This window comes from Scylla paramamosain, chromosome 14 (genome assembly GCF_035594125.1).
Source record: "Scylla paramamosain isolate STU-SP2022 chromosome 14, ASM3559412v1, whole genome shotgun sequence".
Taxonomy (NCBI): Eukaryota; Metazoa; Arthropoda; class Malacostraca; order Decapoda; family Portunidae; genus Scylla; species Scylla paramamosain.
This window is the reverse complement of record NC_087164.1, coordinates 318,134-330,649: the sequence shown is the minus strand read 5'-3', so window position 1 is coordinate 330,649 and position 12,516 is coordinate 318,134. Positions and strand designations below refer to the sequence as shown.

General features: G+C 43.1%; 1 protein-coding gene across 1 annotated transcript in view; it reads right to left on the bottom strand.

Annotated features, from left to right (window-relative positions):
• LOC135106724 (uncharacterized) overlaps positions 1-12,516 on the bottom strand; it is a 66,521-nt gene that overhangs the window by 16,499 nt on the left and 37,506 nt on the right. The window contains exon 4 of the mRNA XM_064015981.1: positions 1,378-1,556. Within this exon, the coding sequence (XP_063872051.1) occupies positions 1,463-1,556 (94 nt within the window). The 3' untranslated portion in view covers positions 1,378-1,462. The remainder of the gene's footprint in view (positions 1-1,377; positions 1,557-12,516) is intronic.

The window sequence follows — 12,516 nt, the reverse complement described above, 5'->3', positions numbered from 1 at the left end:
TCTCAACCTTCCATCCCTTCCTCCACTTCCTCGAGTACAGACATCACACGCACGATCACACTACAGTCTACACTCTGACAGCTGATAAAAATATGACGCGTGTCCTTGCACTGAAATAACCCCAGACGATTTTAACACGCAATAATAGAAGAACACAGGCACTAAAAGGCTTAAAAAATTGCATCACTCTCTTTGTTGCCTTTCCAAATTACTGTTTAAACTTGAACCATATTACAGTGACCTTGAGGAGAAGCCAAAATAGTCGAACGTATAACCTCTACTAGTATAAGTCAACTCGTGCCTACAAGACTCATCAACTCATTACTCCACACAAGGCGCATTTTGGGGTTGGCTGTCGCGAGGGAGCAGTGCAGAGGTGTGTAAGGCTTGTGTCAGTAATTGCTGTTGGTTAATATACTCCTGGTGAAAGATAAAGGTTGTCTGGTCACTGGGGCTTGTGGGTCATGTAAGGGTGTGTCCCCGTGATGAAGGAAGGCCACAAACTGTATGCTGCTGCTAAAGGCGGTAAGGTACGGACAGTGAGAGGCAACAGTACGTGCAAGGCAATCAATGTGAGCTGCGGTGCTGAGTGACTGAATGACGGACTGATTGACTGGTTGGCTGATGGCTGATTGACTGACTGAGTGGCTCAATGACTGACTTAGTGACTGGCTGAGTGGCTGACTGACTGACTGACTGGTTGACTGAATAACTAGGTGACTGACTGACTGAATAACTTGAGTAACTGATCTTCGACTGAGTAATTAGTTCGCCATACTAATGATTAAATGAATGAATGAGCGAATAAACTATAAGAAAAAATGAATAAAGGTACATGGAAAATACTGAAATTAAAGGTGAACCATGGAGAATATTAACTGATTCAAAACTTACTCGTAATTAAAAAAAAAAAAGATAGCATCTAGAAAACAGTGAAGAAGAGGATGATTATGGAAGAACGTTAAAGAAAGAAGTCAAAACAAATAAGCCGCAGCTCAGGTAAAGAACTAAACTCACTTTTTTTTTTTCATCCTAATGCCTACAATTTGGAAATAATGCATTTTTACATAAAACACACACACACACACACACACACACACACACACACACACACACATTGAGGTGTTATTTTTTTTATCAGTTTAGTTATCTAAAAAGAAACACCCAACATCTAAAAAAAGAAAAAAAAAAAAAGAAACACATACATAAAGAAAAGAGCAACAGCAGTGATCAAGACATAATACACCAACAACAGTCACTCCAGCTCACGGAGAAGACCAAGACCAACAGTTTCCATACACGACACAGCAGCAGCACAGACCACATCACATACCACAGACGCCCATCAACACCCTCCCGCCCAGTCAGTCTACTCACCCTGACGCCGACAAACTGGTCATGCAGGATCATCCACGAGAGGAGGAACACGAAGGAGACGTGGGCAGAGTAAAGAGCCATGACGTCAGTGCAGTCGAGGATCCGAAGCGAGTAGACGTGCATGTAGTCTGTCACCAGCCACAGCATGCAGAAGAGGCACCACCGGGTCATGAACTTGCCTGGGGTGGAGAGAGGGAGAGGGAGTGGTGAGCTGGGGTAGGTACTCGTGGTGGTGGTGGTGGTGGTGGTGGTGGTGGTGATTAGTGAGACTGTAGAGGTTAAGTAGAAGTGAGGGTGGAAATGAGTGTACTTAAGTGAGTGAGGTTGTAAATTAAAGCATTGAGTTGGAGTGGGTGTAGACCAAATGGTGTGTCCGTGAGGGAGAATTTGTGAGTGAATGAGTGAGTGGGTGAATGAGTGTGAAGGAGTAAGTGGGTGAATGAGTGAATAAGATAAGAATAACATTAAATATCAAAGAATGTGAAGATCTACTTCCGTTCACAATCTTCAACGAATAATAATGAACATGACGAGCTGCTCAGTAACAGCTTAGGTTTGCTACAACATTTTTCTTCTTTTTCATGGAATGAGTTATTTGAGAACGGCCTTCTGGCTGGTGAGAAGCAATGACAGAAGAGGGAGTGTGGTGAGTAACAGTGGCTACTGAGTTATAATAGTCAGTGCAGGCATTTTCTTTTTTCCTTTCTGTTGACGTGCGTTTGAGTATGAGTGAGTGAGTAAGCGTGAGTGAGTAAGAGTGAGTAAGGGAGTGAGCGAGCAAGAGAGCGAGCGAGCTTTGAAAAATAACAACAACAAAGAAAAAAAAAACACCAAAGAGAAAATTAAGCGGAAGAGCGAACAAAGATCCAAACACTAAATGAAAACACAAAACACCAACTTGCAATTTTTTTTTTCACCAGATATCCGGTTTCTCTCTCTCTCTCTCTCTCTCTCTCTCTCTCTCTCTCTCTCTCTTGGCTCATGTTCCCCGTGCTACCATTTTTCTCTCTCTTTCTTATCTGCCTTCCTGTCTCCTTCTCCGCAACTCGGTCTCGTGAGCACAAAGACAACCCACCACGGAGGAGGAGCTGAAAGGCCGCGGCATCCCACCGCTATACTGCGAGACACGACCACAAAAACTCTCTCTCTCTCTTTTTTCTCTCTCTCTCTCTCTCTCTCTCTCTCTCTCTCTCTCTCTCTCTCTCTCTCTCTCTCTCTCTCTCTCTCTCTCTCGTGTGCGGTTCAAAAAATACTTTCATCCGGTTTCTTTTTCTATTTCTGTTTGGTCCACTTTCCATTCATGTCACCCCATCTTTCCCACACTGACTCACCCACACGTCCACGGATCATCTTTTCCTTCCCCTCAGTCATGCATTCCTTCCCCAGCCTCCCTGTTTACCATTTCACTGATTTCCTTCCTTTCCCATACGACAACACGAGAGAGCGGCATGAGGGAGAGAAGCAAGAAAAATTAACTTAACTAACACGTTCATGTATAGCGCGCATTGCTGCTGGCAAAGGAAAGAGAGAGAGAGAGAGAGAGAGAGAGAGAGAGAGAGAGAGAGAGAGAGAGAGAGAGAGAGAGAGAGAGAGAGAGAGAGAGAGAGAGAGAGAGAGAGAGAGAGAGAGAGAGAGAAGAAAGATACATCGTCCCATTTCCCCTCTTACTCAAGATGAATACCCAGCATCACGACTCTCAAGGGAGGTTATCCGAACAAAAGTAGCGTGTTTTTACCGGAAAATATCGGAAATGCAGGACGCCAAGGGAGTGTGAGTCTGTCTAGCCAAAATCTAGCCAGCCATGGCCAAGCAGACTAAAGATGAGGGGACGCTGAAAGGAAAGAGGGAGCGAGTCTCTCTCTGGAAGGCTCGGAATGGTGGTCATGTTCCTCGTCCTGCTGCGACGTGACAAATGGAAGGGAGTGACGGGTATGAAGGGACCGTGGAGTGATGCTTGTGCTGTGTGTGTGTCTGTGTGTCTGTGTCTGTGGACCGTATTCTGAAACACTGCTGCACCACATCCTCACTACATTCAAAGAGTCTTAAGTTAAAGTCACAAAGGTTTTTAAAGGTCTTTTTACGTTTCTAGTGACAAATGAACAAGATTTCTATACTCAACGAGGTCAATGTGTCATATTACGAGTACACCAATCTTCATGAATTTTTCTATGGACTGAGTGCAGTATTTCACTGATCATTCACCTACAATATCAAGACGTCTTAAAGGAAAAAAAAATCACTTTTTATGTAAATTTACTACCCATTTAAAATGGGATGAGTTTCTGTGTTTTTAATCCGATTTTAGTTTTCTTTATATGGAATTAAGGAATGAACATTCCTCTACTTTTCCAAGTTAGACAATCCATGGATTCGAAAAATAATAGTACTTATGAATTTTGTATTAATGTACTCATTCTCTACTATTTTTTAATGTTTCCATCCTCCTTGTGACCAACCAATACAATCTAGAAGAAAAATCTAACTATCAAATGTTGCTGTTTTACTTCCCTGTCCAAAACTGCAAACAGATTTAAGATCGATTAAAAACTTTCCAATCTCAGGAATTTTGAAGTTAAGGCAATGCACTTTTGAGATACGAGCATTTGAAGTTTCCTTACTTTGTCGCCCTTTAATCTTTTTGTGTGCAGTTTTTTTTTTTCCAACAAATCTTGCTCTCTCATAATTCATTGTATTCTACATTAGTATGTGGTACAATGTTTCATTCTGAAGGCCACTGGTCACCTTTTTTGTAAAAAAAATATTTTGCACTCATGGTGGGGGTGTCATGAGGAGCCACCTCATTCGTTATTGCCAGCTTTTCAGTGTGCACCTGCCTCGTACTCTTCACCTGCTTCTATCTTTCTCTTCTGTTTTTTTTTTCTGTTGCATACTGCATTTCTCAGCATTTCCTTGTGTTTATTGATCAGTGCATGTAGTGTGTGGTGTGATGTGGGAAATCCGAGATGGAGTAAGAGACTTGATGCCAGGTATCCAAAGTTGTGTTCCAACACTAGCACGGTAGCAATGGCATGACAAACTGCAGTAACAGTAGCAGGGGCAACACCAGTAGAAGCGGTTGCAGAAGAAGCAGCAGCAGTAGAAATAACACCCAACAGGTGTTGAGGCGGCGTTGGTGATGGGAGCAGCGTCACTGCTGTGAGAGGCTTGAAATTGTCTCAAATTGTTCTCTCTTTTCTTTTGCTTTCTTGCCTTTTGCATCAACTTCTTCTTTGAGAAGGCTATCTTGACATATAGTCAAGGGTGGCAGGGTGCAGGGAAATGACGGGAAAAGAGGGACAAAGATAGGTAGTCCTTCTCGTCAACCTGCCTCTCGCGCCAATGCCTCGGGGCCTCGACAGCCAGGCCACCACAATCAGGTTATCGAGGATCGGTCATGCACTATAAATTACGAATACAATCGAGAAAATACATAATTGTGTCTTCTCACGGAAAAATTCAGGAAAGAGTTATTTTACAATGATAACGGGACCTTTAAATGACGCGTGATCCACTACCAATAGCGCTTAAATGCGCTTTAAAGGGCTTTAAATTCATCACGGAGTGAAAGTAAGTGCACTATTAAATTCTACATATCGTGTTTTCTCTCATTACAATTCATCGCAGAAAATGATTTATTTGGGTAAACTAACCTTGCTGAGTGCCTTAACAAGAGAAACATTTTGACAACCCTGCTAATCATCTCTGTGACCTTGGAAAATACTCGTGGTGAGAGAGCAAAGCGTTATAGAATACTGGCATGTCTGTGTGTGTAGGGAGCGTGGGCTGACGCTCCACCAACACGCACTGTGCAGGTGTAGCAGGTGTGACCTTGATGGTGGTGGTGGTGGTGGTGGTACTGAGCGAGAACAGCAGTAGGAGATGAAGGGCCTGTCCACCTCATGAAGCGTCCCTCAGTGATGCACGAGGCAGGTAAGAGCTCACAACCACAACACTTGGCATGATCACGCATGCAGCGTCCATCACAACAGTCATTCTCTCCTTCTCCTCTCCTTCTTCAACACATTCTTCTTCCTTCCTTACCCCCATCTTCCTCCTACTCCTCCACCGCCTCACTCTCCTCTTCATCTTCATCCCATTTTCCTGTTTTTCCTTTCCTTTCTGCTTCTCCTCCTTCTCCTCCTCCTTCTCCTCCTCCTCCTTCTCCGCTTCATCTTCATCACATTCCTCTTCCTTTCTTCTCCCATTTCCTTCTCTTCCTCACACACAGCATATATATATATATATATATATATATATATATATATATATATATATATATATATAGAGAGAGAGAGAGAGAGAGAGAGAGAGAGAGAGAGAGAGAGAGAGAGAGAGAGAGAGAGAGAGAGAGAGAGAGAGAGAGAGAGAGAGAGAGAGAGAGAGAGAGAGAGAGAGAGAGAGAGAGAGAGAGAGAGAGAGAGAGAGAGAGAGAGAGAGAGAGAGAGAGAGAGAGAGACCCGGCAAGAGGTAAATTACAGTTCCGTGAGATAACAAGAACTTACAGCATAATTAACCATATCTCAGCACGGAAAGGTCTGTCTTCCAGCTTTCCCTTCCCTTTCTTCCTTGTTTCCCTTCCTTTGGTCTTCCTGCAGTGACCTTTCATTTTCGTCTACCCTTTCCTTCTCTCTCATCTATCTCCTTGCCTTTATAGCTACACCCTCAGTAAATTAGGCTCCTATTTTCGCCTTCCGTCTTCCAATAAATTGCAGTCTTTCCTTGTTTTTTTTTTCGCTTCCCTCCTCAAGTTCTTGTGCTCTGTGATGTGTTGTTAAGTAGTTACTGATAACTGGTAAGGCGCCAGTGACAGTAAGTAGCGTGACTGTGCTGCATGTTATCCTGCATCATGTGTGAGGTGCATTGTTGCGTAATAACCGATAATATGCAGAGGTTAAGACACTGATAGTACTCGTAATGCACAGGTTGTAGGTGAAGTAATGGTGCTGTACGTTATACTGAATCAGGAATGTTAATAGTGGGATTCCAGTGAGTAGTAGATGATATAAACTACGTGACAAATTAGCATTACTCTTGATATCAACCCTTTCACTACTACACAACTATTTTCCCGTATCCAATCATCAGTTTTTAGACACTTATGTGCTACTGACTCAAATTGTCCTGTAGCTAAGTTAATTAACTCTCTCTCTCTCTCTCTCTCTCTCTCTCTCTCTCTCTCTCTCTCTCTCTCTCTCTCTTTGTGTATCCATGCAAACATTTTTTTCACACCGGTTTCAAAGTTAACAAAGGAAGATCGCAGCAGTGAAAGGATTAGGTAATGTACCGTACTACGCTATCCAGAAGAATGAATACGTATGGTGCAGCTATGTAAGCATTAGTCCATCAAAACAGTTATAGTATGTGACGCAATGATGCTGGAGGTTATCGTGAATATATTGAATGTATCATCATTAGCATTTCATCTGAGCACAGTGTATCTATTGCTGTACTGTAAAAGACTGTTTCATGCTTATGTGTGTGTCCTTACATTGAATAAAATCGTTTTCTGGTATAATGTAATCTCCAGCCTACCTACCTTCTCTATACCACTTACTCAACCAGTTCCTCCCTTAATGCCTCGTGTAACAGTCCTTTCATAACCATATTACACCCTCAGCATCCCAAATAACCATCACTTTACTGAGAGCTTCCTCGTTTACATGCATGAGTGAGAAGCAAAGTTCCTGCGTGATTTTGTTGCTTGTAAACGTCACTATAATTAGTGTGTGTGTGTGTGTGTGTGTGTGTGTGTGTGTGTGTGTGTGTGTGTGTGTGTGTGTGTGTGTGTGTGTGTGTGTGTGTGTGTGTGTGTGTGTGTCAGTGTGTGTGTGTGCCTCTAGGATCTATTTATAAAACCAAAAGAGGGATTGGTTCTGAGAGCGAGTCATCATCAGCCTCTCCAGTTTCCTCGTCGTGTCCCTTCCTGACTTAGGCGGTGAAAGTCTTTGGTAGCCTCGCCCCTGGGTCTCATCACGGAACGAATGGAGGGACTAATTCTCAGAGGGCGGCATCATTGGCCTCTCCACTTTCCTGCCTTTCTGTTGTTTCTTCTTACTGAGTTTGCCCGTAGGTCTCATTAAGCCCTCACTGTGCTGCACTCCCTGTTAACATTCACAGCACTGGAAGACTGTCTGCATGGACACATAGATACGAAATGAGAGACTAAGAGGTCAAGTTTTGTATTTTCAAGCTACAGAGTTATTTAAGACACTAGCTTAAGTATGAGCGTCAAAACGTAAATAATTGGGGAGAAGATGCTCCGGAGGAAAAGGATTAAGAAAATGGTGAAGAAAGGAAGAAAATTTCGAGATCATCATCATTGGCCAGTCTAACTACCTCTCTGCCTTTCACTGCTCCCATTCTGTCCTCACGTGTAGTCCTTGCCGAGCTTCCCACTGGCCTTCTTTAAGAAACTGGTGGCGAGAAAACCTATTCAGAGGATGATCCTCTCTCTCTCTCTCTCTCTCTCTCTCTCTCTCTCTCTCTCTCTCTCTCTCTCTCTCTCTCTCTCTCTCTCTCTCTCTCTCTCTCTCTCTCTCTCTCTCCATGCCTTTCTCCCTTCGTCTTTTGTTTTGGGTCTTATCTCCCTCTCCTCTGTCCACTAAACGACTAAAGTCAAGAAAACTTTGTCAGGAAAAGTACATTGGTGTTTTTTGTCCCGTCAGTGTTAGTAACAGTTCACTGCGTGCCTGCGGCGTAGGTAGGATGGTTCTTGAGTGTGTGTGTTGCCTGTGTTCCCAGTGGATGGTGGGGTGCGTTCTTGTGTGTATTGCACTGCTGAATCTCGCAATGGTCTATCAATAATTGTTCAACTATGAAAGTTGTTGCAGTGCTCATTCCTCATATATACTAATGACAAGTCCACACGCGCGAGTATTAGTGTATGTTTAAATTTCGCCATCAGACTTGCAAGGGATCTGTAAATTTGATCACAGAGCACTGTCCGTAGACTTGTATATCTGAAAGCCCTTTGGATTCCTATCTGCATTTTTTTTACACTATCAGCTCGTAATGCTGCGTCCTGAGGCATGAAGGGCGGCGGCGGCACGAGGTAATTTCATGGCAGGTATTGTCTGTTATCGAGTTTGCACTGAGCGTCCCTGGCTGGTGGCTTGTTTTCGATGTAACTGTTTGCCCTTGCTTGTGTTTCAGCCTGAAGTGAACCAGTGATGTGATGAAAACTTTCCGCTCTTTAACTAACGCTGCTTTCATTCTTCTATACTTTTTTTTATACGTGTCTTTATTTTATCAACTTTCAGAACTCTCTCCATGGAGTGAAGACACCAACACTGACCAGCCGCCAGTCACTCCTTATCTTTCTTCCATCACGGAAACTTCCATAATTTTTTCCACCTTTTAAAAATTTTCCATCTGACTTGCACCACCAAAAAGTTTCCCATTAATCTTCTACCATCAACACATTAACATCACCGATTTTCTCCGACTTCCAAAATCCCTGCATTTCTTGGCACTGGTCTTCACACTGTCCACACACTTCAGGCGCCTTTCCCTCCACGCCTGACTACTCTATCACATGTAAATATAAGGTGCATTGATAAAGTCACATTTAAGGTCGTAATCTTGAATCGTGATGTATAACCAGGAAAAGTCGCTTGTTGCTCGCCGTTTCCAATTTACCAAGAGATTACGAGATTCGGTAAAATTAATGCAGAACTTTCCAATCTGCCAGTCTGTAATCCTGCGTGGCTGCAAAAGTTGTCCCAAGGGAGGCGGGGAACAGACTCTCGTTTTCTTTACCTGCCGTGCTGGAGCGGGAGGCAGGCAGGCGTCACTCCTCGAGGAATGAAAGGACACGTCTCTATTAACATGTCAAAGTCTACAGTGTAAGTGACGTGAGGAAATGCATCGATTTGAGTTAACGTTTACATACACACACACACACACACACCTCAAACGTAAACCAGGTAAAATCTGTAGGAGGCGGTCACCACTCCACGCGTCACCTCAGCGCCAACCATTGCACCGAGGCAAGTGGCTCCGCATCCCCTCACTCTCTGCTGCCTTTAACTTGCCTCTGCCGAAAGCGTTCTTTGCTTTGTGAAACTTTATCGTTCGCACACTCCTTCATGTTCCTGTCGCAAAAACGTAGAATTGGTGACACAAAAATATCGAGAATGGGAAGCAGAAATTTATTACCAGAAATACTGTGCGCGTCTCTCATCATTTCCATCTCTCTCGACACATTGCATTCTTTCGATAATATTTTCAGAAGCTTTCCTTATTTTATAATGATGATGATGATGATGATGATGATGACGCAGTTTTCATTAGCTTTGCTCCCGATCTTCTACAACAAAAAGTTTCATTATACACTAGTTCTTTCATATTTCTCTCGATATTTTGACTTCTTACAACAGTGTTCTCTAGCCACACTTGTACTAATATTTTCCATCCCAGTTTTTCACATTGTTGATCCGACCTTCCATTGGTAATCAAGAACACAGTGTCTAATGTTCATCAGTCTTGCATCAGTACACTCCCCACTTCTCTATTGTCTTGCTCACGTATTTTTGCCACTGTACTTTTGTCCAGTCAACTTTGCCTTTGTCTTTTATTCATCGAGGCCAAGCCGAGACCCTTCATCCTGCAGGCAACGTCCATGATCTTCTAAAACCCAATCATTCTAGTTACCCCGCCAGGAGCTTTTCTTTCCTGTGTTTCTCTGACGTAGCCTCATCGAAGTAGCCTCATCCCTCTTAATTAATGCTGCTGTTCCTCCTTTCCTCTGAACTATTATTGATTCCACGCGTGAGGCCTTCCTGTCTGTGACTAACACACTAAAACTTTGGACGATAACAACATATAACACTACAATATGATCCTCGCACATTCAAGATAGAAAACTAGTACTGATTTCTCTCCCCAATGAAAATATTCCTTTTATCAACAATAATCAATAATCGTCCATCTTTCAGTCCCTACAAAATAGTCATTTTTTTTTTCATGTCAGTTTTCATTATTCTGGTGGGTTGTGCCCCAAAGCTAATAAAATAATCCCAAATTATTTTTCACTCTCTCTCTCTCTCTCTCTCTCTCTCTCTCTCTCTCTCTCTCTCTCTCTCTCTGCAGTGTTAACATCTGTCAAGAAAGCTATTTTAGTTGAGTCTTTTCGTAATACTTCACCATTAATATATTACAAATTTTCCATCGTGTCCTTCTATCCTTCTGATTTAATACATTAATTTTGTTTTTTATTGCTAGGAAAATATTCTTTCTTGTCATTTATCCTTCAACGGCAACTGACTTGGATGGAATTTCATAATGTGTCGCTAGAATAATAACAAGTGGTGTCGCATTGACAACCTGCCAAGCCAAATCAAGGCAACTTTATCCTCGACTCTTGCTTCACTTGCATGACTGAGGCACGATCGCTGCGATGTCTGAAGGTGAAGTCACGCCTTCCCGATTCTCTCACATCAGGGGCTGGAATCTATTCTGGAGTGTGAAGTTCTCGCCCACCTTTCATATCATAACCGCCTTAGTCCCCGTGACAATATCTCAGGGATGTAGCGCCACTACTCGCCCTCTGTGTTTTTTTTTTTTTTTTTTATGTAGGAAGGATACTGGCCAAGGGCAACAAAAATCCAATAAAAAAAAATGCCCACTGAAATGCCAGTCCCATAAAAGGGTCAAAGTAGTGGTCAAAAATTGGTGGATAAGTGTCTTGAAACCTCCCTCTTGAAGGAATTCAAGTCATAGGAAGGTGGAAATACAGAAGCAGGCAGGGAGTTCCAGAGTTTACCAGAGAAAGGGATGAATGATTGAGAATACTAGTTAACTCTTGCGTTAGAGAGGTGGACAGAATAGGGGTGAGAGAAAGAAGAAAGTCTTGTGCAGCGAGGCCGTGGGAGGAGGGGAGGCATGCAGTTAGCAAGATCAGAAGAGCAGTTGGCATGAAAATAGCGGTAGAAGACAGCTAGATGTGCAACATTGCGGCGGTGAGAGAGAGGCTGAAGACAGTCAGTTAGAGGAGAGGAGTTGATGAGACGAAAAGCTTTTGATTCCACCCTGTCTAGAAGAGCAGTATGAGTGGAACCCCCCAGACATGTGAAGCATACTCCATACATGGACGGATAAGGCCCTTGTACAGAGTTAGCAGCTGGGGGGATGAGAAAAACTGGTGGAGACGTCTCAGAACACCTAACTTCATAGAAGCTGTTTTAGCTAGAGATGAGATGTGAAGTTTCCAGTTCAGATTATAAGTAAAGGACAGACCGAGGATGTTCAGTGTAGAAGAGGGGGACAGTTGAGTGTCATTGAAGAAGAGGGGATAGTTGTCTGGAAGGTTGTGTCGAGTTGATAGATGGAGGAATTGAGTTTTTGAAGCATTGAACAATACCAAGTTTGCTCTGCCCCAATCAGAAATTTTAGAAAGATCAGAAGTCAGGCGTTCTGTGGCTTCCCTGCGTGATATGTTAACCTCCTGAAGGGTTGGACGTCTATGAAAAGACGTGGAAAAGTGCAGGGTGGTATCATCAGCATAGGAGTGGATAGGACAAGAAGTTTGGTTTAGAAGATCATTAATGAATAATAAGAAGAGAGTGGGTGACAGGACAGAACCCTGAGGAACACCACTGTTAATAGATTTAGGAGAAGAACAGTGACCGTCTACCACAGCAGCAATAGAACGGTCAGAAAGGAAACTTGAGATGAAGTTACAGAGAGAAGGATAGAAACCGTAGGAGGGTAGTTTGGAAATCAAAGCTTTGTGCCAGACTCTATCAAAAGCTTTTGATATGTCCAAGGCAACAGCAAAAGTTTCATCAAAATCTCTACAAGAGGATGACCAAGACTCAGTAAGGAAAGCCAGAAGATCACCAGTAGAGCGGCCTTGACGGAACCCATACTGGCGATCAGATGGTTGTGAAGTGATAGATGTTTAAGAATCTTCCTGTTGAGGATAGACTCAAAAACTTTAGATAGGCAGGAAATTAAAGCAATAGGACGGTAGTTTGAGGGATTAGAACGGTCACCCTTTTTAGGAACAGGTTGAATGTAGGCAAACTTCCAGCAAGAAGGAAAGGTAGATGTTGACAGACAGAGCTGAAAGAGTTTGACTAGGCAAGGTGCAAGCACGGAGGCACAGTTTCGGAGAACAATAGGAGGGACCCCATCAGG